This window comes from Nomia melanderi, chromosome 10, assembly GCF_051020985.1.
Source record: "Nomia melanderi isolate GNS246 chromosome 10, iyNomMela1, whole genome shotgun sequence".
NCBI classification, from domain to species: domain Eukaryota; kingdom Metazoa; phylum Arthropoda; class Insecta; order Hymenoptera; family Halictidae; genus Nomia; species Nomia melanderi.
In genome coordinates this window covers 7279009-7305154 of record NC_135008.1, presented here as the reverse complement: position 1 = coordinate 7305154, position 26146 = coordinate 7279009, and the positions used below count along the sequence as shown (strand labels likewise).

Below are 26146 nucleotides of genomic sequence, written 5' to 3'. Positions count from 1 at the left end.
ACAAGTGATCAAATGAGATGAACGAGACACAAGACCCTTCACATCGACGAAGCATTTAATTTCTGTTTGCATTTGCGGGAAGGTAACCATCGTAGCGTTGTATGACAACGCGCTCGCCAGCTGCCACCAAATTCGGCAAATACACCCTTTCCTGCTGCCGGCGCTGAAGTTTCCGAGAGACGTCTGCTTGAGCTCCGTTGGTTTACTCGAACAACAAGTGTGCGAGATACGGGATCGTTTAAGCTTGGCTTACCAGAAATCCGCTATACCTCTCAGAGCGTACGCTGCTGAATTTCGGAGATATTTGGATCTCTTTAACCTTGACGTCGCTAAATACGTCGAGTGAGTAGCGAATCGCGTGAATGTTCATATTTTTAATGTCTCAGAGATGATTGGAGAGTCAGTTGGTTCTTAACGCTTAGGCGACCGCCTAAAAAGAACTATAACTACAACCTCCTTCATTATCTTCAATTACTTGCAAAATTACAAGAGAAAAGGTGCACAGAATAAAAGGCAATACGTTGCTAAGTGAAAAATCGGAGATCTCCCTATTCAGCTAAGTGTTAAGAGGCAGAAATGGGCAGAAGCAATTATCATTGCTTCGTAAATAACGTTATCGACTCTGTTACAACAATTCAAATATACCTCGGTTTCATTCTCTTTAGCCACGCCCCGAATTCTCTTCAATGGTTCAAAGGGCGTATCATTGTTCCATAAGTAAGCTTAACAATCCTCTTACGCCAATCCATTTGTAATTAATCCACTGAATTATCTCCGAACTCTTACACAACTAGTTCAGCTCACTAATTTTCCTTAACCACGCCCATCGCTGTCTTTTGGCTACGCCCAATTCCCTGTAGCTCCACCCAGAAATCAAACGCTTTAAACAAGGATTTTGTTCGGTTTACAGAGAGTTCAAACAAGAAGAGTATCTCACCACGTCGGAGATAAAGGATGAGATATCGTTACAGATCTCGATGAGGAAGAGCATCGAGACGAAACTGCCGGAGAGAATCGCGATCGGGCCATTTAAGGTGAACGTACGCCCGTTGAAGGAGCTTTTGACTAAAAAGCGACGGGACTGTGCGACTGGTCTACTGGACATGTTAACCGGTAAATTGCGCGCTGAAGTGGACGATATCCTGGACGAATACAGGAAGATAAGGATCAAACTGAAGGAACAACCGCAAAGCATCGAGCACATCTTCGAGATACGCGATTGGATGGAGACTATACCGCTACGAGTGCAGGGTCTCGAAGAAAGAATGGACAAATTGAAATTGGACTTTGACGTGCTCGATATTTTCTGGTGGAATTTATCCGACGAAGATTTCGAGGCGAAGTGGGAGGCGATCGGGTCTCCTCTACAGATTCAGTTGGACGTGAGTGTCCATCGATTTCAATTGAAATTGCGGTTTCGATTCGACACGAACATACTGTTTGTTAAAGCGGCGATTAACCGATTTGCATTTTGTGATAATGAAAACTATTTTAACGGCGATAATTTTGTATTATTGTATTCGAATGATTGGAGTGTAGACATAGGTGGTTTATGATAATAATATATAATATATAATATATAATATATAATATATAATACATAGTATATAGTATATAGTATATAGTATATAGTATATACTATATATTACATACTAATATATATTATATACTATACAATATATAATATATAATATATAATATATAATATATAGTATATAATACATAGTATATAGTATATAGTATATAGTATATAATATATAGTAATATATATATATGTATATAATATATAATTTATAATATAATAACAAAGCACGAAAAAGATGCGAAAGAGTTAAATAATTAATTCGAAACTCCAATCGTTTGAAACCGTTTAAAATCGTCCGAGTGTCTAATACAATTTTGCACTATCAAATAGCGTCCAAAATATCTTCGCTCAAATTTCGGTCACTGTTACACGAAACACGTGCTCTCCTAAAACCGTAATTCTCGCGAATTCGCCCAGGTCGAAGAGACAAACGAGCGGTTCGTAGAAGAGCAGGAGAAGTTTTATAGGATCCAAGTGCAAGACGAGGTTTTGTTGCTCGAGAGGATTGACACGCTGGTGGGAAACGTTCAAAATATAGGATTGCAATCCGACATGAACCGAATACACGAGACTGCTCTCGACGTGAAACGTGTTTGGAAAGCGATGACCGAGTGCAGGGAGACGGGTCTGTTGCTCAACGAACGTCAGAAGCTGTTCGGTATGAAGGTGGTGCCGTTCGAGGATCTTCAGAAGCTCATAAGAGACTTCGAGCCGTACAAAAGTCTGTGGGTCACCGCCTCAGGCAAGCTACTCGTTTCTATCATGATATCGATCCTGTTTTCATCCAGCACACGATACAGGCGTTTGTTCTTTCCTGACTTCATCGTCTTTAACTATTCATTCCATGCATGTGGTCGAGGTTATAAAAAGAACGACCGATCCCGTGTGTAAATGGAACTTCAACATCAAATTTATTTCATGCTTCGAAACAGTGTAATTTTAATAGGAATTCTAGTATTCCAGCTTTAACACTATTTCTACCAAAGGCGCCGAAAGGCACCTGAAATTTTAACTTAAAATTATTTTCCGAGCTTAATCGTGTATTCTGAATTGACTTTTCGACTTTCCCAATAACGATTATAAAATTAACTATATAAAGTGTCCAAAATTCAATGGAGGAAAAATCATTGAACTGAGAAAATAATTTTAATTGAAGATCGAAGTAGTGTTAATGGCGACAGAAAAGCTGATTAATGGGCTACCAATCGATAAACGATGAACTATAAATCGATAGTTGACGTATAGAAGTTATTGATACACTTCCTGCAAACGAAGTGTCAAAACGATTCACGTATATAACAGTTTCTGTTTCGAGGATTTGAGTATTCCCGACGTTACACGTCACAAGATTCATCGGTGTTGATTTGTTCCGCCTTCAGACTGGCTCAAGTGGTACGAAGTGTGGATGGACAATCCTCTGATGAACGTAGACGGCAGCCAGGTGGACAGCCTCGTCATCGAAATGTACCGGGTGATCACTCGAGCAGTGAGAACCTTTCAAGAGAACCCAAGTACGCACGGATAGAGTAACTCCGGATTAGATGGTCCGATTTCATTTACATTGTCTTTATTTTCAATTGTTTCGGTAATATACTGAACATTGCGGAGACACTTATTTAACACGTTCGCTGCCAGCGTCACATATTTGCGACGGCCGTAATCTTATATTTTACATAATGAAAACGAAATGAATCCTATAGATATTGTTATTGGAAATTATAATCTACGACATTATATTTAGGAACTCCATGACTGGTTTCAATTTCATTTTTCTAATATTTTGTTTAGATTTATTGGATTGAAGAAAATATAACTGAGGAGACCGTCACCGAAATAAACGCTGATAGCGAGCGTTTTAACTGTTCCTACGTATATTTATTTTCTTAGAATATATTTCCTTTTTGTACATTTAACAAAAGTGAGCCATCTCTGCCCGACTTATCCTATGTCGCTTTGATTCGAAGTTGAATAAAAATATTCGGGATTGAAACATTTTCAGCGATATGCATGCGCGTGTCTGATTCGTTCAGAATTGATACGGTTCTTTTACTGAGCTACAGAGGTGCAGGCCGTGGCGGTGTCGATACGTGACCAGATCGACGAGTTTAAGCCCCATATCGGACTGATACAATCTCTTCGGAATCCGGGAATGAAGGACCGACATTTTGAGCAACTAAGCGCGCAAACTGGCATTCAAATGTCGCTGACGCCGGCCATGACGTTCCGCTCGTTACTGGTCCTTGGCATACAGCAATTCGAGGAACTGGTAAAAACGGTCGCGGACACAGCCGCGAAAGAGTACGCCACCGAGCGAACGTTGAATAAAATGATGGCTGAATGGGAGCCAATTATCGTGGAAATTCTACCGTATAAAACCACGGGTAAATATTTGTATACGTGACCCGTGAAATAGAGGAGACTGCTTTTTGATTGTGTGTTTGAAATGTTTCCGTGAAGTTGGTTTAGCTGAAAAATACTGTTTCATGGAAATTTAAAATTGTACCTCTGTTGAGGAACGTTAGTGGGCGGAGCTAAGAAGCATTGGTGGGAGGAGTTAAAACGAATTGATAGGCGGGGTTACAAGGAATTAAATAGAGTTAAGAATTAAAGGGCGAGGCTAAAGCGACTCGATGGGCGGAGTCAAGGTGAAGTGGTGGGAGGAGCTAACGACAAGCATTGGAATAATGATATGTTAATCAGTGTGAGCGGTTATAATGCATTGGAATTTATGATTGAATAGTCGAAATATATTTTATACATACTCAGAGAAATTTACAGCCTTTGCTTCTCCTTTGTTGTTCGTAGGTACGTATATCATGAAGGTACCGGAAGAGACAATGATGCTTCTAGAGAATCACATACTCGGCGTACAGCAGCTCAGTTTCAGTCCACTGAAGACTGCTTTCGAGGACGAAATCAACCAATGGGAGAACAAGTTGAAATTAACGCAAGAAGTGCTGCTGCTTTGGATCGAAGTGCAGAGGTGAAGTGAAGATATCAGGTATTATTGTATGAGATTGAAATTACGTGGATCATTTACAGAGAGTGGATGTATTTGGAACCGATATTCACGTCGGAGGATATAAGCACGCAACTGCCGTCGGAAGCGAGGAAATACAACGCCATGGAGCGGAACTGGAGAAGGATTATGAAAAACGCTTATGAGCATCCCTATGTAAGCTTCTCCTTGTATACACTATATCTCGATTGCACGTTCACAAGAAGCACCGAATGTATAATTCTTCTTCTCGTTGGGACGCGTTTCCATTGCTCGAAATTCTTGGACGGATATATCGATGGGCGGAGCTAATTAGAATTTTGTAGGCGGGGCAAATTAAATTCGGTGGGCAGAGCAAATCGGAATCGAGCTAACAGACGAATAAGAATCTGTGGGCGGGGCAAAGAAAGATCGATGGGCGGGGCAACGTAAAATAAAGAAACAAATAGGCGTGTCCATGGGAGAAGCTAGTATCCGTCAAAAGTTCAAACTCGTCCAATTGATCCCATCGCAGATCATCAGAATATGCCCGGATAGAAACCTCCTGGAGAGCCTGCAGGAGTGTCAGAGCCTGCTGGAGGTGGTGCACAAGGGTCTGTCGAACTACCTGGAGGTGAAGCGTCGCGCGTTCCCGCGTTTCTATTTCCTGAGCGACGAGGAGCTGCTTGAAATCCTGGCGCAGGCGAGGAACGTGCACGCAGTCCAGCCGCATCTCCGGAAATGTTTCGAGAACATACAGTGGGTCAGGTTCGAGGATAATCTGGAAATTACACGGATGTACTCCGCGGAGGGTGAGGAGGTGGTGCTTCGTCCGTCGATGTACCCCGTGCGGAGCGTGGAATATTGGCTCGGTGATCTCGAAAGATCGATGCGTAACACCATCAGAGAGATCATCCGTGAGGCCCTTGGCATCGTCGAGACCACACCGAGAAACGAATGGGTGTACATGTGGCCTGGCCAAGTGACTCTGTGCTGCGGCCAAGCTTACTGGACGGCGCACGTCGAACACGCTATCCGTCAGAATGCGCTTCCAGCTTATTATCGAGAGATGCTGGGTCACGTACGTATACACCTTTAAACCACTGATCATTGGATACTCGCAGCCGAAACGTTACGTGTACTGTGCGTTACTGACATGATCCCAGCCGGCCTGTGGCTCAAAAGTGAAGAGGGCCCGATAGTAATGGCGGAATTAGTAATGGCGGAATTAGGCTGAGGTGGAGCACGCTGCCGAATCCCCTTGATCTTCTTCACTTTTGAGCCGGCTGGGATCATGTCAGTAACGCACTGTAGATGGAACAGTCTTTCACTGAGCTTGACGTTTAAGGATCTATGGACTCCGTTAATTCATACATGGCGTAATTAACAATAGAACTATCTGGTGAGTCAAAATGACCGCTTCCTAGTTTCTTCTTTTAAAATGACTGCAAACGTACAGGCACTTCTTTAAGAAATGGTTAAAGAAGCTGATTTAGCAATACCTAAACTGAAGTATAAACTAATTGGAATATTAATAAAATCATGCAAACAGCTTTTATAAAGACATTTTCACAAGACGGTTTAAGTGCTCGGTAGTTCTAGTGTTAAGTTGTAATCGGAATTCCTCGGTTCTGACAAACATTAATGCCAGGAAAAGCACTTGTTCGTCTCGTACACTTATAATTGTCACCGCGGCACGTGTAAGATCAAACAGATCGAGCAACATTGTAACTGTTAGGAGTTAGGAGTCATCACTCGTCATTGTATGGCAAAGAGTTGAAACCGTTACTCGTTGTCTATCAGACGCCGATGATCAAGTTGCGAACGACCAGTGTTCGAAACGATGTAGGATAGAAAAATTCGTAGAAACGAAACTGTATTGTTAAAGTCTAATACTAATAATAAATAAGGTAGATTAATGATAATAATAACATATAGGATATACTGAAGCGAATAGGATTATCCTCTTTTTAATAATAGGAACGGTTACTAATCAAAAGTGAAAAAGAATTTTCAAATATTTCTTCTCGCAAATAAGGACGAAGGAATGGGAAACATGGTTTCCGATACAACAAATGTGGACTGGATTTTTATTTTTATTCGGTTTACCCTGCGATCTGATTCTCTTCAGCCTGCTCCAGGAATTCCGACGCACATTTCGCCGCAGCGACCAACGAGTCGCCATTGTTGTATCGTGTCGGTTTCACATCGACCACTCTGCGCCAACGAATGCGAATGAAAGTCATAGAAAGCAATTCTGTTGAATTGCGATTGTTCATTACCACTAAACGAAAGGTATAAAAGCAAAGTGACCTTATGGAACCTGGTTCGCTCGCTCATTTTTCCGTCACTCGATGATTACGTCGCCGGCGATTGGTCGACGTACATAACGTCTCTAACTGTCCGTCTCGCTAAACCTTTGTGCTGTCAAGTCGCTAACAATCGTTACAGAGCTAACAGTTTTCCGTTCTCTCGACGACTTCTACTTTCTGCTACTTCATTCCTTACGGTTCAACCTCTTTCACCATTTTTCAACTCGATAAACGAGCTCCCGTTCTTTATTATTTTTACCGTGTACGTTTATTCTACCCCGCGAATGTTTTTCATAGGTTTCTTTCCATCGATTGTTGCAACGCCTCTGTTTATTCAGATTCTGGAACAATTTTCAGTCGGCACCCTTTCCTGACACCGTGGAATATTTACGACAAATACTTTTTGCAATACCACTGCACCGGAGGTTTGTTAAATTCCAATGGCCTCTTTGCTCTTTCCGGTATCGGTAGAATCGTTAAATTCTTGCCCGCACTTTCATGCTAAAGAATTCATCATCGTTGTATTTTTCCGGGAAACTATTGATGGCAAAGTGGCTTTGGCGTGTGCAGTTGAAAAAGAGGTTTTAGGAAAATCTATGAAACTACGATAAATATTGGTTAAAATAATTGATTATTGTTGTTATTATTGCACGCTGAGCTTGCTCAATATCACCGCGTTCGGGAGCATTGTTTATAATACAGAAATGTTGTCGAATAATCGTCGTTTAATTGAAATGAACTATAGTAATTCGGTTTGGTCACCGGTGGCTCCCATGGCATTCAACGTGTTAAAGGAAAATAATTGTGAGGATGAATATATGAAATAAACGTACCGTGATATGAATAATATGATAATATGCATATGAAATAATATGTATATGAAATAATATGTAATATGAATATGATATAATATTTAATATGAATATAATAATATGTAATATGAAAATAACTGCATGGTCATTTTCTGAAACGAGTCCCTTCACTCGCAGCTCGACGGTCTGCGGGAACTGGTCAGGGCTCCTCAAACAGAAATACAGCGATTGATGCTGGAAGCGGTGATCACGATTGAAGTTCACGCGAGGGACGTCACGTACACGTTGATCGAAGAGGGCGTGTCGAACGTCAACGATTTCGATTGGATATCGCAGCTGCGATACTACTGGGTAGACGATTCCGATCTAAAAGTGCGCGCTGTCAACGCCGAATTTCAATACGGGTGAGTGAAACCTGAACCCCCTTTCCTCGTTTCATCGCCAGTACTTTTTCACCGAAATGTCAAAGGTACGTAACTGTTATTTTCAAAATAAATGAACTCACGTGTTAAATATTCAAACTTTTCGTTATCGCTCTAATGCCAGGAGTGGGCATTTTTGTGTGGCTCGTTCAAATATTCACGATTGGAATGTTTGTACATTTTCAATGTTATTTATTCCGCCTATATTCGAGTGTCGAGGAGCTCGAGTGACAAATTGTTGAAATATTTCGGGGTCACGGAACTCGAAAGTATAAGTGAGAATAGTACAACGTAGTTCAACACTAGAACTAGTTAAATCGACTGTTTAATAAGGGTTGAGCATTACATATGGGAAAGATACAAAATTAGAAACACTGGATAAATAGCCAGTAAGGTGGAGTGGGGTAAGTGCACCCCAGTTTTTAGTAAGTTTGACTTTCAACCCGTATATCTTTAATTTGTTTTATAATACTTTAACATTTATTGAAATCAACGAATACTCGAGTTAGTATGCTTTAATTAACTTTGAAATAACGCCAATTTCACTTGTATATTTTAATTTCTTAAGAAAATTGTAAAAAATCCAACAACTGTGCACTTTCCCTGAAAATGGGGCATGTGCACAACCGACCATTAAAACCGATTTGAAGTCTTATATCATATGCTACGAGGCAAGAGTATAACTATTGATATGTTCGCTACAAAATACTTTTTACCGCATTCAAATATGTTGTTTCGTTTTGGAGTAAAGCAGATAAATAAAATAAATAAATAAATACAAAGGAATTAGTGAAACGTATTTATTCAACGTAGCTAATTACTATAAGTATATTATTCAGAGATGTAAAACAAGAAATAATCAAGCAGGACATTTTCTGGGGCATGTGCACAGCCATATGCTCTTACCCCACCACAAGGGACGCACTTGCCCCTTGTCTCAATATTTACAAGATAAGAGCACACTACTGTTTTTCCCAATAAATTTCAATAATTCAACGGAAATTATTTATTTGAAGTGAAATATAAACAATATTCTTTATTACTTACCAAAAATAATAACACAAGACATACAATTTCCTTAAAAACCGCAGCACATTTATGATGACCTCAAAATAGACGTGCTCTTTACATGTGGTGCTTTCGAACTGGTTGGCATAAATCGGGGATTCCCCTCATTAATTGGGCGACATCTACGTGGATAGGATGGTATTAACTTTCAGTAGATTTCTGCATATTAGATATTGCAATTTCTCTCGTATTATATTAATAAGAGCCCGTTTATGCACTTACCCCTCTCCACCTTATGTCTAATATATGTCAAGCTAAAAATAAAGGCGGCTTTTTTTATGAAAAGACAGTTTCGCGAAACATATTAGTTCCTCGATAGAGAAAAATAATATGAACTGTAAATGACTGTTCCGTTTGCCGAAGGTACGAATACTTAGGCAACACCGGGAGACTAGTGATCACTCCTCTAACCGATCGATGCTACCTGACGCTGACCGGCGCTCTACATTTGAAATTCGGCGGCGCGCCAGCTGGCCCAGCCGGAACCGGTAAAACGGAAACGACCAAGGACCTCGCGAAGGCGTTCGCCATTCAATGCGTAGTCTTCAACTGCTCGGACCAGTTGGACTTCCTGTCGATGGGCAAGTTCTTCAAGGGCCTCGCCAGGTATTCATCAATGAATAAACTCTATCGTGTTCAATCGTCGATTAGATCTAAAAAATGGCTTTAAAAACACTACACAGAGTGTTAATATCGTTTCGACACCTGGCGCAATTGCATTGTCACGGAGAATTTCTTAGAAATTTACGATGTACCCTCATTCGGTGAAGAACATTTCGTTTCACAGCGGCGATGGAATAATTTGAACCCCTTGTCTTATCATTTCTCTCGCAACTATGCTCATTAGAATAGCTTTGTCGTTAATAATAGACCAAAGAACAAAATATTCACGATTCATCTGTATCCAGCTCGATTTTAGAACGCAACAGTCAATAATAGAAAAACAGCGTTCAATTTGAAATTATACACTACTTTATCGGTAATAGTTTATTAAGAGAAGAAGGAATTTTGATTATCCCACGTCTTCGTTTATTCCGAAATTTGAAGATTGATAATAGAACAATGATACTCGATTAATGTTTTCGAAGAATCAGGTAACACTTAGATCTCTCAAATTCAGTTTAAAACTTCTAACACGATACTGTTGGTTGAGCGGTTAATTTAATTGGGTTCGTTATGCGAGCTAGAATATAGAAAACGGCCGCAATTTCGCCAGCATTCAATGACTGTTACCATGATATTATTCTCGGAATCTAGCTCCGGTGCTTGGGCGTGTTTCGACGAATTCAATAGGATCGACATAGAAGTATTGTCGGTGATCGCCCAGCAGATCATGACTATTCAACAGGCACAACAGATGCGTGTCGACACGTGAGTATATTCGAACGCGCGTTGGTAGCAATCGCGGTGTTTTTTCGAAGTAAATGAAAAAAAATGTTCGCCAACGCGTATTCATTGCGGAAACCTGTTAATAAAAAGTCAATGGTATTTTTGGATCGACCAGCGATTCTGCGAAATGCCGACTGACATCCTAATAAATTCGTCCCAAATTTAGGAATTGTTCGGTGAACCGTCCTCGAGACACTAATACGGAACATTTTCATATTTACATACGTGTTTTATTAAATCGCATGAAAATCTATGTTCAGTAGCACTATACATTTCGACCGTGGAATATTTAATTCTTAAATATTTGAATTCGGTTACGATCGGTATTGATATTAATATAATAAAATTAATATTAATATTGATATAATAGTATCTACAACGATATTAGAGATATGTTAATATCACTTAACGTATTAACTTAGTATATATTCAATCGGTTTATCATCGATTATCTCATTCGACGATTTATAAAACAAATCCTTTTATCATTACTTTTATTCCTCCCAATGAATTATTTGTCTAATCGTTTCTCGTTTCTCTTTCGTGGAAACTTTCTGTATCATTTCTGTACTAGATTTCTCTTATTGACGAGATAAAAGCAGAATCATTACTATTGACACGCCGACAGTTATGAGAACTTTGAACATTTTGTATAATTACTCTTTCGTAACCAGAACAACGTAACACGTTCTGTGCCACGTGTACCATAAATAGTACACGTGCAACTTTTATGAGGAAACTAATATCAAAATATATTAAGAGTCAGCAGAAGATCTATCATTCATCTGTTCTTAACACATTGCTTACTGGTAACGAGAAATCTCGTTTTTATACGAAGACTCTTAGTTATATAACTTCGCTATTTACCACAGCATTTAAAGAAATATTAAATTTTATTAGAACTAATTGTCCATTTAAAATGTATTGCACAACAATATGGTACTTTAGTTTTTTTTATAGATAACGATATAAGTGGATCTCACTGAAAATCCGCGCAATTCAATTTTCTGATAATTAGCCGGTACGCAAAGTGTTAATCTATCACTTAAAAAATCAGTTCAGCGTCGAAGAACAATGGTACACGTCGTGAAACAAGAGAAACGTAAAGAAATAATATCAAAATATATTAAAACCTAGCAAAAGATCTATCGTTTAATCTATTCTTGATCATTTAAAAAATTAATGCACTTTATAAGCAACATATAACCGAAATTTCCAGTGGCGCGGAATGTGTTAATGGATATTCATTCGGATCTATTACCGAATTTATTATTATTATTACCTAGTACATATTACATGGTAATTACGTACTAGTATAAACTAATTACATATACAGTGTACATCTAATAATCGCTAATAACAATACATTATCCAGTAATTATCATACAGGTTCGTGTTCGAGGGTGAAGAGATTGTACTGAAGCCATCATGCGCGGTGTTTATCACAATGAACCCTGGCTACGCCGGTCGCACCGAGCTCCCAGACAATTTGAAGGCACTGTTCCGTCCGGTCGCCATGATGGTACCGGATTATGCTCTAATCGCTGAGATCTCGCTCTTCTCGTACGGTTTCTCTGAGGCGAAAGCACTCGCCGCGAAAATAACGACCACGTTCAAATTAAGCTCCGAGCAATTGAGTTCGCAGGCAAGTATCCTTAACCGAGACCTGCTAAGTGCTTCTCCTTCATTCCTCCGTCATTCCTACCTTCACCTCGTCATCATCATTAGTGTGCATCCCAATTGGAAATTTCGTCGAAAGCTCGGTGAAGCTATTATGTTCAACTTATAAATGAATATATCACTTCTGACCTTGATCGTTCAGAGATTCCATGTTACACGAATCAGAAAACATGTAATGTTATTATAATTCACGTTGGTGAACGTTTGTATGTAGCATTTAGTGATACGAATGATGATATTAATATGTCGATTATATATTAATGAGAATATCGAATGGTATATTAACACGTTGACTATCGCGAGAATATCGAACGTTTTGTGTAATACATATTCTTTCGTAACAAAGGCAAATGATACTAGAAATAATTATTAATGACTTGGTATCACAGTACACGCGTTACACTATCATCTGGCTGTGTTACTAAGTATTTTTATTCGACATCAGTTTTCTTATTGTAATTGTGTTTAAGCGATTTTGGAGCTCCGGTCACCGGTGACCACCGTGACAGTCAACGTGTTAATGATAATATTAAATGATATATTAATGATAATATTGAATAATACATTAACCCTTTTGCAGTTTCAAGGTGACTCTCAGTCACCATTTAATTTAATATACCAAAATTATAAAGTCTTACGCACAATATTAAGCTTCGTGTGGTCCATAAATATATGGAATATTGAAATAATAACTTTGTTTCTTAACTTATGTCGCTTCTCTCGTTCAGTTCGTTTAAAAAAATGATTGGAAAACGTTGAATATTTGTAACGAAAGAGTCCCGAGTGCAAAGGGTTAATGATAATATTTTGCGATATATAAATAACATTAAATTATTATTCATCAATATCAATTATTTTATTTATTTGTTTGTATGAATAAATAATAATTTTAATAAATATTAAGGTACTATTCACTAGTTCCCCGACAATCGAAATTGCGAATAATATAAAGAATTTAATCGACAAATTAAGGGACAAAGTAATTTACTTTGATATTTCACATAATGACGCGTTATACAAAGTTTAGTATTAAACATCAAACTTTATAATTTTACTGTATCAAACCAAGTGTCGACTGAGAGTCCTCCCGAGCGCAAAGGGTTAATAACATTAAATTATTATTCATTAACACGTTGAATGCCAAAAATCGAATTACTATAATTCACTCAATTAAACGATGATTATTCGCAAACATTTCTATATTATAAATAATGCTCCTCATTGTGGTAACATTCATTTTGATGAACGTGCAATGATAATAATCCAATTCAGTCAAATGATGTAATATTGTATTTTTTCCATTTTGTGTATTTTGCTCTATGAAATCGTGCGGCGTTCGACGTGCTAATGTCAATTATTTTATTTATTCGGTTGTACGAATAAATAATAATGTTAATAAATATAAAGGTACTATTCACTAGTATCCCGACAATCGAAATTGCGACTTTGATTACGGTTACATCCGTTATCAGGACACCCTGTGTACATACTCTTTCCCTTGTCCTTAAACACCACTTTCGCTCTCATTTCGGCTATCAATATTTACCCCATTACCGAATGTCACGACGGAATATGGGACAATAACGTATGCATCAGTGTTACTCAGACTGGTCTCCGTGAACCAGGGACAAGTAAAAATGGCGTCTGCTACAGTTTCACGTCGAATTTTCTACACACATCCCCGGCGACGATATTAATCACGCCGGCTGGGATCGCGAAGGGTGCGAAATGGGCGCGGCGCTGTTTAATGGCATTCTTTATTCTCGAGGCAGACATGGAAAAAATCTGACAATACATTACCGACAACGTTACAAATGTAGCGGCTGAACCAGTTACAAATTATTCTCCGTAATCTTTGATCAGTAGACTGCAGATCTTCATGTAAATTGAAAATTTCAAGGACATAATCGGAGACGTATGAATATCATGGAAAACAGTATTTTCTTTGGAAATACTATAGTTCTAATCAATTTCTTATAATTCTATTCCAATTATTATATTTCTAAGGAATTTCTTTCTATTTCAAAATTCTAATTCTGAGCAATTCTATGCTTTTACCAATCTTTAATAATCTACTATTGAAATTTAGGTGATCATAATGAATTCTAACACTTCTAATTTCGATTAGCTTCCTTTGCTAATATTGATATAATTTATCCATATTGCGATTCGTTTTGTTGACTGAAATTTTCAATAAATGCATAAAAATTCGCAATTCAATCTTTGATAATCTACGATTGAAATTCAAATGATCATAATGAATTCTAACAATTCTAATTTCGATTAGCTTCCTTTGCTAATATTGATATAATTTATCCATATTGCGATTCGTTTTGTTGACTGAAATTTCCAATAAATGCATAAGAATTCGCAGTCCCATCATTAATAATCTATGATTAAAACTCAAGTGGTCATAATGAATTCTAACCCCTCCAATTTCGATTAGTTTCCTTCGTTAATGTTGATTTAATTTATCGATATTGCGATTTGTTTTGTTGACTGATGTTTATTACCCATTTAATATTATTCATTTTCCCTGCAGGATCATTATGATTTCGGGATGCGAGCGGTGAAAACGGTGATCGCGGTCGCGGGCAATTTGAAGAGGGAGCAGCAGGACCTGAACGAGCAACAGATTTGTTTGCGGGCCTTGCGCGACGTAAACGTTCCGAAGTTTCTCAAAGACGATTTAACGCTGTTCAACGGTAAGCATATATCACCTAAATCCGGAGACGACTCTCGCGCTGGCGCTTCTCCCGTCTCGAATCTCGCGTTTCATTTATTTCGCCGCAAAGATTAGTGAATTTTTTATGCTTAAATAACGTAACTTTCAAGCGATAGCCTACATTTCGCGTGTTTTAAATATGGAAGAGACACTTTGAATTTCTTTAGATTCGAATGAACAAAACGAGACCCAAATAACGAACTTTTCTGAATGAACACAATTAATTGATTAGTATGTTAATTATATTTTTAACATTTGTTTATTCCTTATTATCTAACACATATAACGATTCCGCGGAAAATTAAAGTTACTAGAAAATTAATTTAAACAACCGGTTAAATCGTTAAATTGCCTTAACACGTTGACTGCCACGGTGGTCACCGATGACTAGAGCTTCCAAATTACTTGAAAACAATCATCACTCCTAAGATAACTGACGTCGAATGAAAATGTTTAATAACGTGAACAACTGGATCGCAGTATGAGTACCAAATAATTTATAACTATTCCTTTTTATTTTCGCTGCAAAAGAATAAGTGATACGTAAAACACTGAAGTTTCTCGTGGCAGCCACGTTGAAATCGAATTACTACAATTCACTCAATGAAACGACGATTATATGAAAACATTTCTATATTGTAAATAATGCTAAATAATACAGTGATATTCAGCTCGATGAACGCGGAATAGTAATAATGCGATTCGATCGAATGATTTAATATTATATTTTTTTCCATTCGGCGTATGTTCCTCTGTGAAATCGGCTAAATTTCAGCTACTGGAAACGGGAGTGTCGGTGATTATATTAATACATTTCGAAACATCAATCAAACCGAAATTTGTAACTTGCGAAAAAGAATGAGGCATTCGATTTTGTCATTTTAGTTTGTATTCATTCATCATTTCCCTTTCGAAACAGGCATTGTATCAGACCTCTTCCCGCTGCTGGAAGAAAAACAAGTGGACTACGGTGTTCTAGAAGCGGAGATACGCGCGACGATCGTGAGGATGGGATTGGAGGAGATCGACGGTAAGAATCGTTTCTCGTAAAAGTTATTTAAGCGTAAACCTTATCACTCCGGATGATTTTGTGATCTACCAACAACTCCAAGCCGTTTTTATAGTATCCCTAGCACAAATGAGAAATGTTATATTCTAACATCTCTTAGGTTTCTTTATTCTCCTTCTTAATACAAAATTTGGATCTATAGAAGATCCAGTGATCTTAGGATAGTTCTTCTAAATTTATTCATTAAAATATTCAATAGTATAAATGGTGTCAACGGAGCCTACAGAGTGCAAAGGGTTAACCGTTTGAGTCCCACGCGCCGCTTCCGCGCTCTGACATGACACGACAGATTTCACGTCGAAAAAATCCAGCGCATTTGAACGATGCGCACGGCTGACGCATTCACAATCTAACGAGACGCGCTCAATTTTTCACGCATGTCGCGTCGCTGCATTTTTTGTATATAAGTAACCCGAGTAGTACATTTTGTATTTGGTTGTTACCTATTATAGCGATTACTATTGTAGTATCTGGAATATTTATTGTAGGATGAATGGTTCGTTGTGCGTGCGTTAGGGCGACCAGGTCGTATTGCGACGGACCGACGCCGGGACGTTTGGAAAATAGTGTGACTGCGTTTAGAAAATCTCGAGTGGCTGAAAGAATGCGAGGAAGAGTGTCTGGAACTGAGCGACTGGACCGTGAGGAAAGCGTGTACGTGACTGCGTGAATTTTGACTATGGACGAAAGATGCGAGTGAGAAGGGTGCAAGGGTGAGAAAGACAGAGCGAATGGGGGTGTGTGTTAAAAGCGAGTGGAAATGCGTGCATGAGGACATTTTGGTGAGCGACAGCGGAGAACATTTTTGTACGTGATAGAGAGTGTGTTGGCCTTCGTGGTATTAAGTTGTATTTTTACGTGTTGTCCATATTGTTTCCTAATTCTCTTTTTACTGAAGATCTACTTTTTCGATATCTATAATAATAGTAGCCCCAGTATAAAATTGGGGGCTCAGCCGGGATCACTATACTATTATTATAGATAGTGAGGTGGAGTGGATCTCGAGTAATCAAGAGCTAGGAACAGATATATGTATTTAATGAAATATGGAAACAACACGGACAACACGTAAAAAATACAACTCAACGCCACGGAGGCCAACACACGACTCTTCTCTCGCCACTCTCTTAAAAGACATTCTCTCCCACAAGCATTCTTCTCACTCACACTCATTCTTACATTCACTCTTCTTAAAAATACCTTAACCTACGCTAAAAATTCTAGATACTACACTATTATAAATTAATATATACGTGGGAATGGATGTATTTGAGTGTGTGAATAGATATATTGATGAGCGATGAATACATGTACAATAGACGAATGACCCGACTGTGCGTGTGAGCGCGTTTTGAATGAATGTTCAAAGCATTGGAATATTCTGGATTATATTGATTTTCTCTATATGTTAATAATGTTGGTTTTGTTATGAATCTAGAATATTCCAAATATATGTGAAGTTAATGCATGGTAATGAAAGAATGTTCTAGAAAGTGTGCGAGTGAGACAAGAGCATCTGAGTATATAAATAGTGTGTGCGTTGTTTGATTTAGTTAGTGTTTTATTGTGAGTTGTCAAGAAAAAATTTTACTGTTCCTAATAAAATTCTCTTTCTCCTAGATATATTTATAATGGTGTTAACATAGATTAAGACAAACGCTGTTGCGCTGCTCGGCTTTCCTCGACACGAAGAAAATTTCATTCGGAAAGCGCTGTCGCGCTGTTCGGCATTTTTCGTGTTTTCTTAGTCATCTGGTACTCAAGCGGTTAAAAAAACATTTGAAACGCAAAAGTAATTGGTTGCTAAATTTGCATGAATCAAGCAGGATCCGCTCACTCGCGAGATTGTCGCGATTAAACAAAACGTTCAGCTGTCGCGGAACGGGTGGCTCCGCCTCTGTTCTCCATTGTTTTTCATCGCATTATTCAGCAAATGAGAGGTTGTTATTCGTGGTTTCCGTCACTTCGAACAAATAACGAGAAGCCGTTTGTTATCACAACCATCCCGCGTACTGGAGTTTCTCTTCGATGTTTGACGTTACCATTAAAAGCGAGATAAACGCGACCCGCGTTAATTAGCTACACCGATCTTGTCCGCGATATAATCGCAAAATATACTCTAAATAATCCACGTTTATCTCTGCGAATCGTAAACTCGGTTTGTCTTCAGTGATCATCGTGTTTAACCACTCGTGCGGGATCTTAACATTTTAACGCGTTTGCTACCAGCGCTTATTTCGATGACGGTCTCCTCGATTATAACATTTTCTTCGATCCAATAAATCTTCTAAACAGAATATTAGGAAAATGAAACATAAACGAATCATTGAGTTACTAAGTATAATTTCGTAGTTTATAATTTCTAATGACAATATCTATGGGATTCATCTCATTTTCATTGTGTGAATTATGATAAATAAATAATTGAAATCGGTGAGTGGTTCCGAAAACACACTTCTTTTTTTTGTCAATTAGTTGGTTCTTGGGGAGTTCGATCGAGATTTCATGCTCACAGATTAAAATTATTGTATTTTTTAATAAATTTTCCTAAAAAAAGGTAGACGTCTATAGCCGTCATTTGTTTCTCACAGTTTCGATTTCTCCGATACGCAAAAGACGGCTATAGACGTTTCGGTATCTAACGATATTTTTTGAATATAATTTAGGAAAAAATAAAAGAGGTATATTTTTATAAACATAACTTTATTTTGCACATGATTTTTATTTACATTCTTTTTTAATGTAACGCAAAATTGAAAGATACAAGAACAAAAATTTCTACATGAACGCCTCAACACTTTATAATGGCTACGAATTATTTTTGTTGGGGGAGTTTTCTGGAATAACTGTTTTACTTCAACAATTATTAAAAGAAGGCTAAAGGATTTAGAGGATAATAAATTCAACAGTGATACACATTCTTTTAATTGTTTTATAATACTAAAAATATTGGGCTGCTATTGACGTCGTTTGCATCTACAAGCACACGCAATGGACGTCTATAGACGTCATTTACATCGACCTGTTAATTATTGAGAAACAAGATTACGTCTGTATGACATCACTCGCTTTGCTGTTTCATTTGCCATTTGCGTCTACGCGAATCAGCCAATAATGAAAACGATTGAAACTGAGACGTCAACGTCGTCCGTGGACAGTAGTTACTTTAACAGTCTGAAATTATCGAAAGTCCTCTGCTAATCTTCATCGAATGAAATTATTTAACCCATGACGGACGAAGATTCATTGAAATATACAAATCCTTCAGCAGATGAAGCGAAATTATATATCAATTACTTAAATGATAGAAAAAAACAAAAACTACGTGCTGACCTCTTGGTGTTTGAGTAATTAACCCTTTGCACTCGAGCGGCGCCTTTCAATCGCCATTTGATTTGACCGAACAAAATGATCAAATTTACAATTCAATATCAAATTTCATATAATGTACCGACACATGGAACATCGAAATAAACTAGTTCTGTCACTTAATTTGTACAACGTATTTCTTTATGTTAGTTGTAAAACGTATCATTGATATTTCATCAGAAAATAATGAATATTTGTTGAGAAAAATATTCTCGAGTGCAAAGGATTAAATATCATTCGATATGGCACATGAAAATTTCATCTCGTCGAAAGGTCGACGTTCGTCAGCAGAGGGTTAAACTCGTTCCGACCAGGATTCCCCGGGAATGTTTCTTACCACCTGAAAGCGTGATCTTCTTGCTAGCTCAGTTTAAACATAATAAACCAGCGCGCGCTCACCGGATGCCTCCACTTCGCGAAGTACGCGAATATTTGGTCGACTTGAAATTCCTCATATTCTGGCCAGAACTAATTCTAATTGTTCTTGCAACGTTACCGAGACGATTGTCGGTATTCCCGTAAACCGAGAAAATATTAATGACAGCGGTAATAATGACGAAGGTAGTAATAATCAAAAATTAATAATGTGCTATAATTTTAATAATAGAACTACCATGCAGTTGAACTGATTTTTAAGCATTCTTTTATAGAAACCATAGAACTGCGTTGATTAAGACGACAGTTAAGTTATATTTTAATTCGTATATCAATAAATCAACTATTTTAATTATTTCTTGAAGAAGCATTTATATGCCTTCAATTATTACGAAAGAATAAATTTTCAACATGATTCAACAAATACATATATTACTCAGTTCATTCGAATTAAAAGTAAAAATTATTCCTCTGTAATCGACTATTATACTTGAAAGGAAATATAGGCAAAACATATGCTTAGAATTTTTCTCTTTTTCCGATAAATTATTAATGACAAAGTAGCCGTATCGATCAGGGTTGAGAGAGAAATCATAGACCAAGGGATTAACCCTTTGCACTCGTGAGCTTTCCACTAGAAACATTCGACACTTTGAACTAATGAGGACACATACGGAAATCGAGAGACAAAGCCATTTTATAGAAACATTTCACATATCGATGCATCATGTAAAACTTAATGTTATATGTAACACTTTGTAATTTTGTTATATCAAATGAAATGGTGACTGAGACTCGCCTCTCGGGTGCAAAGGGTTAATATTCCCAAGTGAAACGGAACGTCGAAGACGATTTGTAGCAATGCGAAGCAATAAGCGCGAGAACACATTTCTACCCAGCGCAAAAAAGGTCAACCGGTGGAAGGAGTCTCGTAGAAAATTGATCTCGCGTAATTTCGATGTAAACGCGCGAAGAGAAACTAGTTTAGTTCATTTGAATAACAACTCCCACTGTCAGGGTAATTTCCTCTGTCCGCTTTTTTCCGCTTTTTTTCCTCAATTCCAACAGCGTCGCAATTTAGATAACTTTAACACGTTGAATGACGTACGATTTGATAGAGCAAAATACACGAAATGGAAGAAATAAAATATTAGATCATTTAATTAAATTGCATTATTAGTTGTATACAATTATTATATAATTAACTATATAATTGCGTAATTATATATTTATTATTGTATATTCATCAATCTGAATGTCACCGCAAGTAGCATTACTTAGAATATTATTATCAATGTTTCAATTGATTAAAATAATTCGTTAAAGTAACTTCCACGTTTCTTTACAATTTGTCCAATAGTGGATATTTGGTAAATTTGTTTATCCTCTTGTGATTGTAGCGCGTAGACATTTATCACACTGAATAAATGTCAGAGTCGATTATATAGAATGTAGAAGTGTTTTCAAATATAATCATCGTTTAATCGAGTGAACTATAGTAATTCAATTTGGTCGGGGATCACCGATGACATTCAACGTGTCAACAGGAGGAAAGTGAGACTGCCAGTAAAGAGGAAAATTATTCCGCGTGTCGCCAACAATGATAAAGAACCTGATAAGGTGGAGGGGGGAAGTCCACCCCAGTTTTTAGTAGGTTTGACTTTCAACCCATATATCTTTAATTTGTTTCATAATTCTTTAACATTTATTCAAATCAACGAATAATTGAATTAATACGCTTTAATTAGCATTGACAAAAACGCCAATTTCATTTGTATATTTTAATTTTTTATGAAAATTGTAAAAAATCCAACAACTGTGCACTTTCCCCGAAAATGGGGCATGTGCGCAACCGATCATTAAAACCGATTAGAAGCCTAATATCATATTCTACGAGGCAAGAGTATGACTATTGATATGTTCGCTACAAAATACTTTTTACCGCATTCAAATATGTTGTTTCGTTTTAGAGTAAAGCAGATAAATAAAATAAATAAATAAATACAAAGGAATTAGTGAAACGTATTTATTCAACGTAGCTAATTACTATAAGTATATTATTCAGAGATGTAAAACAAGAAATAATCAAGCAGGACATTTTCTGGGACATGTGCACAGCCATATGCTCTTACCCCACCACAAGGGACGCACTTGCCCCTTGTCTCAATATTCACAAGATAAGAGCACACTACTGTTTTTCCCAATAAATTTCAATAATTCAACGGAAATTATTTATTTGAAGTGAAATATAAACAATATTCGTTTTGGAGTAAGGCAAATAAATAAAATAAATAAATAAATAATAAGATCTAAAATACATTAATAGTAATGGTGTAATGTTAAACGTTAAAAAATGATATTTTTGAAGAAATGCATTAATCAGAATAAATGTATTAATAAGAGCCCGTTTATGCACAGAACTCATTAACTTTAGATTTTCGTCGTATAGGTATACACTGGAACGATGCAATAATTCACCAAAACTGAAGCCTTTATCGTCGAATCGATTTTTCTCGTCCACGATTTTCATTCGTGCAACTTCTACGACATAATCGGTTCATTCTTCGGCACAACGGAGCGAACAGACTCCTCCGTTTGTGAAACTTTACCCACCAATCACGTCAGTCGCGTTTCCTTTCTTCGGAAGAGAGGAAATTTTTCCCCGGAACTTTTCTCGTTCGATTATCTTATTCGACGATTTATGAAACAAATCCTTTTATCGTTACTTCTACTTCATCCACTGAATCCTTCTTCGAATCGTTTCCCGATTAACCCTTTGCGAATGCAGATTCTTCGAAATATAAAAAACCTTCAGCAGATGAAGATAAATTATACATCGGTTGCTTAACCCTTTGAACTCTGTAGGCTCCAATATTGTACCAGTTATAATATTAAATATTTTAATGAATCATAAAGAAACTACCCTAAAATTATCAGATTCTCCACACATCCAAATGTTGTACTAAGAAGGAAAATAAAAGATCGAAGGAATGTTATAGCATTTCTCATTTTCGCTAGGAATACTATAAAAATTAGTTGCTGTTGCTGATAGTTTACGAAACAACCTGGAGTGCTAAGGGTTAAATCATTTGAAAAGGGAAAATACGTACAACTGATCTGTTGTTCGAGTGATTAACTCGCTTGTTCGCTGCTTAGCGTTGCAAATATGAAAATTTCATCTTGAAACGTTGACATTCGTCCGCAAGGGGTATATCAAATTAATGGAGTTGGTTTCTCTGGAAGAGAACTTGCACCCCCACCTCGGAGAAACTAGTTTCACTACAATCAATGACTATTATCTAAATGAAATTCGAGTTCATGTATTATAAGGAATACAACCGCGAAAAATGAAGATGGAGACGAACATTTCTAGCGTAATGTGAAACTTTAGCACGTGAAATGCCATGTCAGTCCCCATTGACTGAGGCTTCTGAATTACTTGGTAACAATCGTAACATGCAAAGTCATCGATGTCGAATCAAAATATTTAATAACGTAACTAAGTTGATAATAGTGTAATGTAAAGATTGTAACGCCAAATAGTGAATAATTGTTGCTGCTCTACTTTGCTAAAAAGGACAACCGTACTGAAAAATGGTCAAGATCATTACTTCATTACTTTTGAACCAATATTCACTGTCAAACAGTTTCAAGTCCTTGGTCTACAGAACAAACGAGAGTTACTCTTTCTGTAAATGAATACGAAATCCTCCATTTCCGAATATATTTTGCGAATAAAAAAATTCAGGCCGAGCGGTAACAGGAAAAAGTTACTTAGAATCAAATTCCCCACAATATACTTTAAAGTCATCCAAATCGATGAGGAATCAGCGTTGCAAATAATTACCCATCTATCAATATTGCATTATTATCTAATACTTCTGTAACTAAATATTCTTCTTTGTCCTCATCGAAATCCGGTCGTCGGTGACCAGCGTGGTTGTCAACACTAAAACTACCGAGCAGTTAAATTGACTTTTTCAAATGTCTCTATATAAACTCCAAGAGTACATCCGTGGAGACTTTAATTAATTTATAATTCGGTTTGTGTATTGCTACATCAATTTCTCTAATAATTTCTCAGAGGAACACCTGTCACCTTTCTAATAGTTGGAAGAAAAAGAAATCAGGCGTTGGCCAATTTAAGCCATCTGATAGTTTCAGTGTTAACGCGTTAAGAATAATTAGAAGTTACTTACAAAAGCTAGTACAACGATTACACGTTGAAAAGAGGGTTTCAAGTTTCACCCTTTCGGGAACGATAATTCCCTCTCTCAAACTTCAAACGCATTGCAACGTTTCCAGGCTCGAGTAAAATAAGTACCTGTTAAATTACGATCGTCGAACAATGCGATCAACAGGGACATTTCTCTTTTCTGTTCGATTAAATGAAAAATCCGGGGAACGTTGAATATTCGAGAGCTCGAATACACGATGGCGGCGGTTTCTATATTGAGTTGAGATCCGTTCAATTAAAAAAAATCGCTCGGAACGCTAGATCAATTATATTTGCGCGGTGATGCAAGGCTGAAAATCGTGCCGTACCGAAAAAATCGTTCGTCCGTTCGCAGAGTTCGTGAAAAAAGTAATCCAGCTGTACGAGACGACGGTCGTGCGACACGGATTGATGCTGGTGGGTCCGACCGGGTCGGCGAAGACGAAGGTAAGTGCTAGGCGCGATCCACTCGAATTAAGTCGACGGGTGAAGATTCTCGGTTACGGATCGTGTGATAGGAAATCCGGAACAGGACCATGCTCCCTATTCATTTCTACCGGATCGTTAATATTTCAACGAGACACCGGTGCCGGTGGGAAATCCGTTCGAAAGGATTTCACGCTTGTCCGGGAGGAAACGTACAGGGTGTTTGCGAAATCGTGATGCTAAGATAACAGTGTAACGTAAGAAGTGCGGTAGCATATTTGCTAATAATAGAATATAAGTAAATATAAATAAATATATTTATATCTATTTATATTTATATATTATAATATATTTATATGTATATTTATATGTATATATATATGTATGTTTATATGTATATTTATATTTATATTTATATTTATATTTATATTTATATTTATATTTATTAATTAAGCATTCTTCCTTTTTATCTTTGCTACATAAAGAATAAGCGACACATAGAACGCTAATATTTTTCGTTGCAGTCAACATGTTAACCTCCCGACTGTTACCAGATTTGATTTTGCAACAATGTGTTAGTAATCGTGACTCGGAATTAAATGGGTTAGATAAATAACTGAAAGGAACTTCAGCTGTTTATTTGAATTAATAGAAACATCACTGAACTGTTACAATACACGACACACAGAAAATTCGGATCTCCCCAAAAAAACTAAATCTATCTTCTCCGAACACAAAATACAGAGAATCCAAAATTAAACAGAACTCCGTACTTCTTGCGTCAACAGTTTCAAATAATAAATAATAAAATTCTTCCCCTATGAATAGAAAATACAGAGAATCCGGGATTAAATAAAACCCGGTACTCCTCTCGTCGGTAGTTTCAGCTAATTAAGATTAACGCGAAACGAAACGGCGACACCTTCAGCGTACAATGAAACAGCGATTGCAGTAACAAGTTTTCTCCCTTTGCAACGAGCAATTCTTTCTCAATTCAGTAACACTTTAGAAAGCTTGTTTCACCGGTACTTCTCGCGCGGGTCCTCGTTCGCTTCGTAATTGCGAACGAAGAGTGGCACACGAGAAATAGAAAAATTGAATTCTCCGGCTGGAATTCCATCGCGATAGAACCGACACGGTGTTCGATTTAATATTTCGAGAAATTGCGATTCGTTACGTTGCACCGACGAAATTCTATCAACGTCACCCATTGTTTCCAATCTCCTTCAATCGAATGATTAAATATTAACATTCACAGCCCGCCTGTTAGCGTTTTAGATGTCAAATAAGAGATTTCAATGTTTCCTTTATTCATTTTTATCATTTTCATTGTGTAAGAAAACATACAACGTGCGTATTATAAGAATGTGCGTGTGTTTGTGCGCGTATGCGTTACGAGGAGGGAGATTGCTCTGCGATGCTGCGTTGTTTTTGACCGAACGACGAAAAAGAAAGAAATGAAGATGCAAGTTTGTATCGAGACGAACTTTGCGCTGACGACGAAATAAATTATTATCGACCAAATAAATCTTTATAATTAGGTTCACGGGCTCGTAAAGCTTTTTGTATTCCCAAATCCATCCCGAACTGCTCGGAAGATTCCATTTAACTTCTCCCTGTCGAAAATCTCCTTTGACGATGTCCTTCTACTTGGACGCGATGCTTTCCTTGCTTCATGATATTCAATTGAATAATGGAAGCCCGGAGGCTGTCCAATTCCA

The 26146-nt window shown here is 37.4% G+C and overlaps 1 protein-coding gene across 2 annotated transcripts; it reads left to right on the top strand.

Annotated features, from left to right (window-relative positions):
* Positions 1 to 232: 232 nt before the first annotated feature.
* On the top strand, positions 233 to 25085 carry LOC143174984 (dynein axonemal heavy chain 1-like). 2 transcript variants are annotated; one of them, XM_076371455.1, is made up of 15 exons: positions 233 to 342; positions 911 to 1382; positions 2003 to 2327; positions 2965 to 3096; positions 3646 to 3966; positions 4391 to 4568; positions 4628 to 4760; positions 5098 to 5643; positions 7864 to 8090; positions 9540 to 9782; positions 10434 to 10547; positions 11955 to 12210; positions 14788 to 14950; positions 15890 to 16000; positions 24355 to 25085. In XM_076371455.1, exons 2-15 carry the CDS (start codon positions 978 to 980, stop codon positions 24660 to 24662), a joined length of 3462 nt encoding a protein of 1153 aa, XP_076227570.1. In that variant the 5' UTR covers positions 233 to 342; positions 911 to 977; the 3' UTR covers positions 24663 to 25085. The 2 variants fall into 2 exon arrangements, with proteins under 2 accessions (XP_076227570.1, XP_076227571.1); XM_076371456.1 differs by lacking the exon at positions 24355 to 25085 and adding an exon at positions 16239 to 17546.
* The last annotated feature ends 1061 nt before the right edge of the window (positions 25086 to 26146 follow it).

Coding starts and splice junctions, on each gene's coding strand:
- LOC143174984 (XM_076371455.1), top strand. CDS start 978: ATGAGGAAGAGCATCGAGACGAAACTGCCGGAGAGAATCGCGATCGGG. Junction 10,548..11,954: donor CAACAGATGCGTGTCGACAC/GTGAGTATATTC, acceptor ATTATCATACAG/GTTCGTGTTCGAGGGTGAAG. Junction 14,951..15,889: donor CGATTTAACGCTGTTCAACG/GTAAGCATATAT, acceptor CTTTCGAAACAG/GCATTGTATCAGACCTCTTC.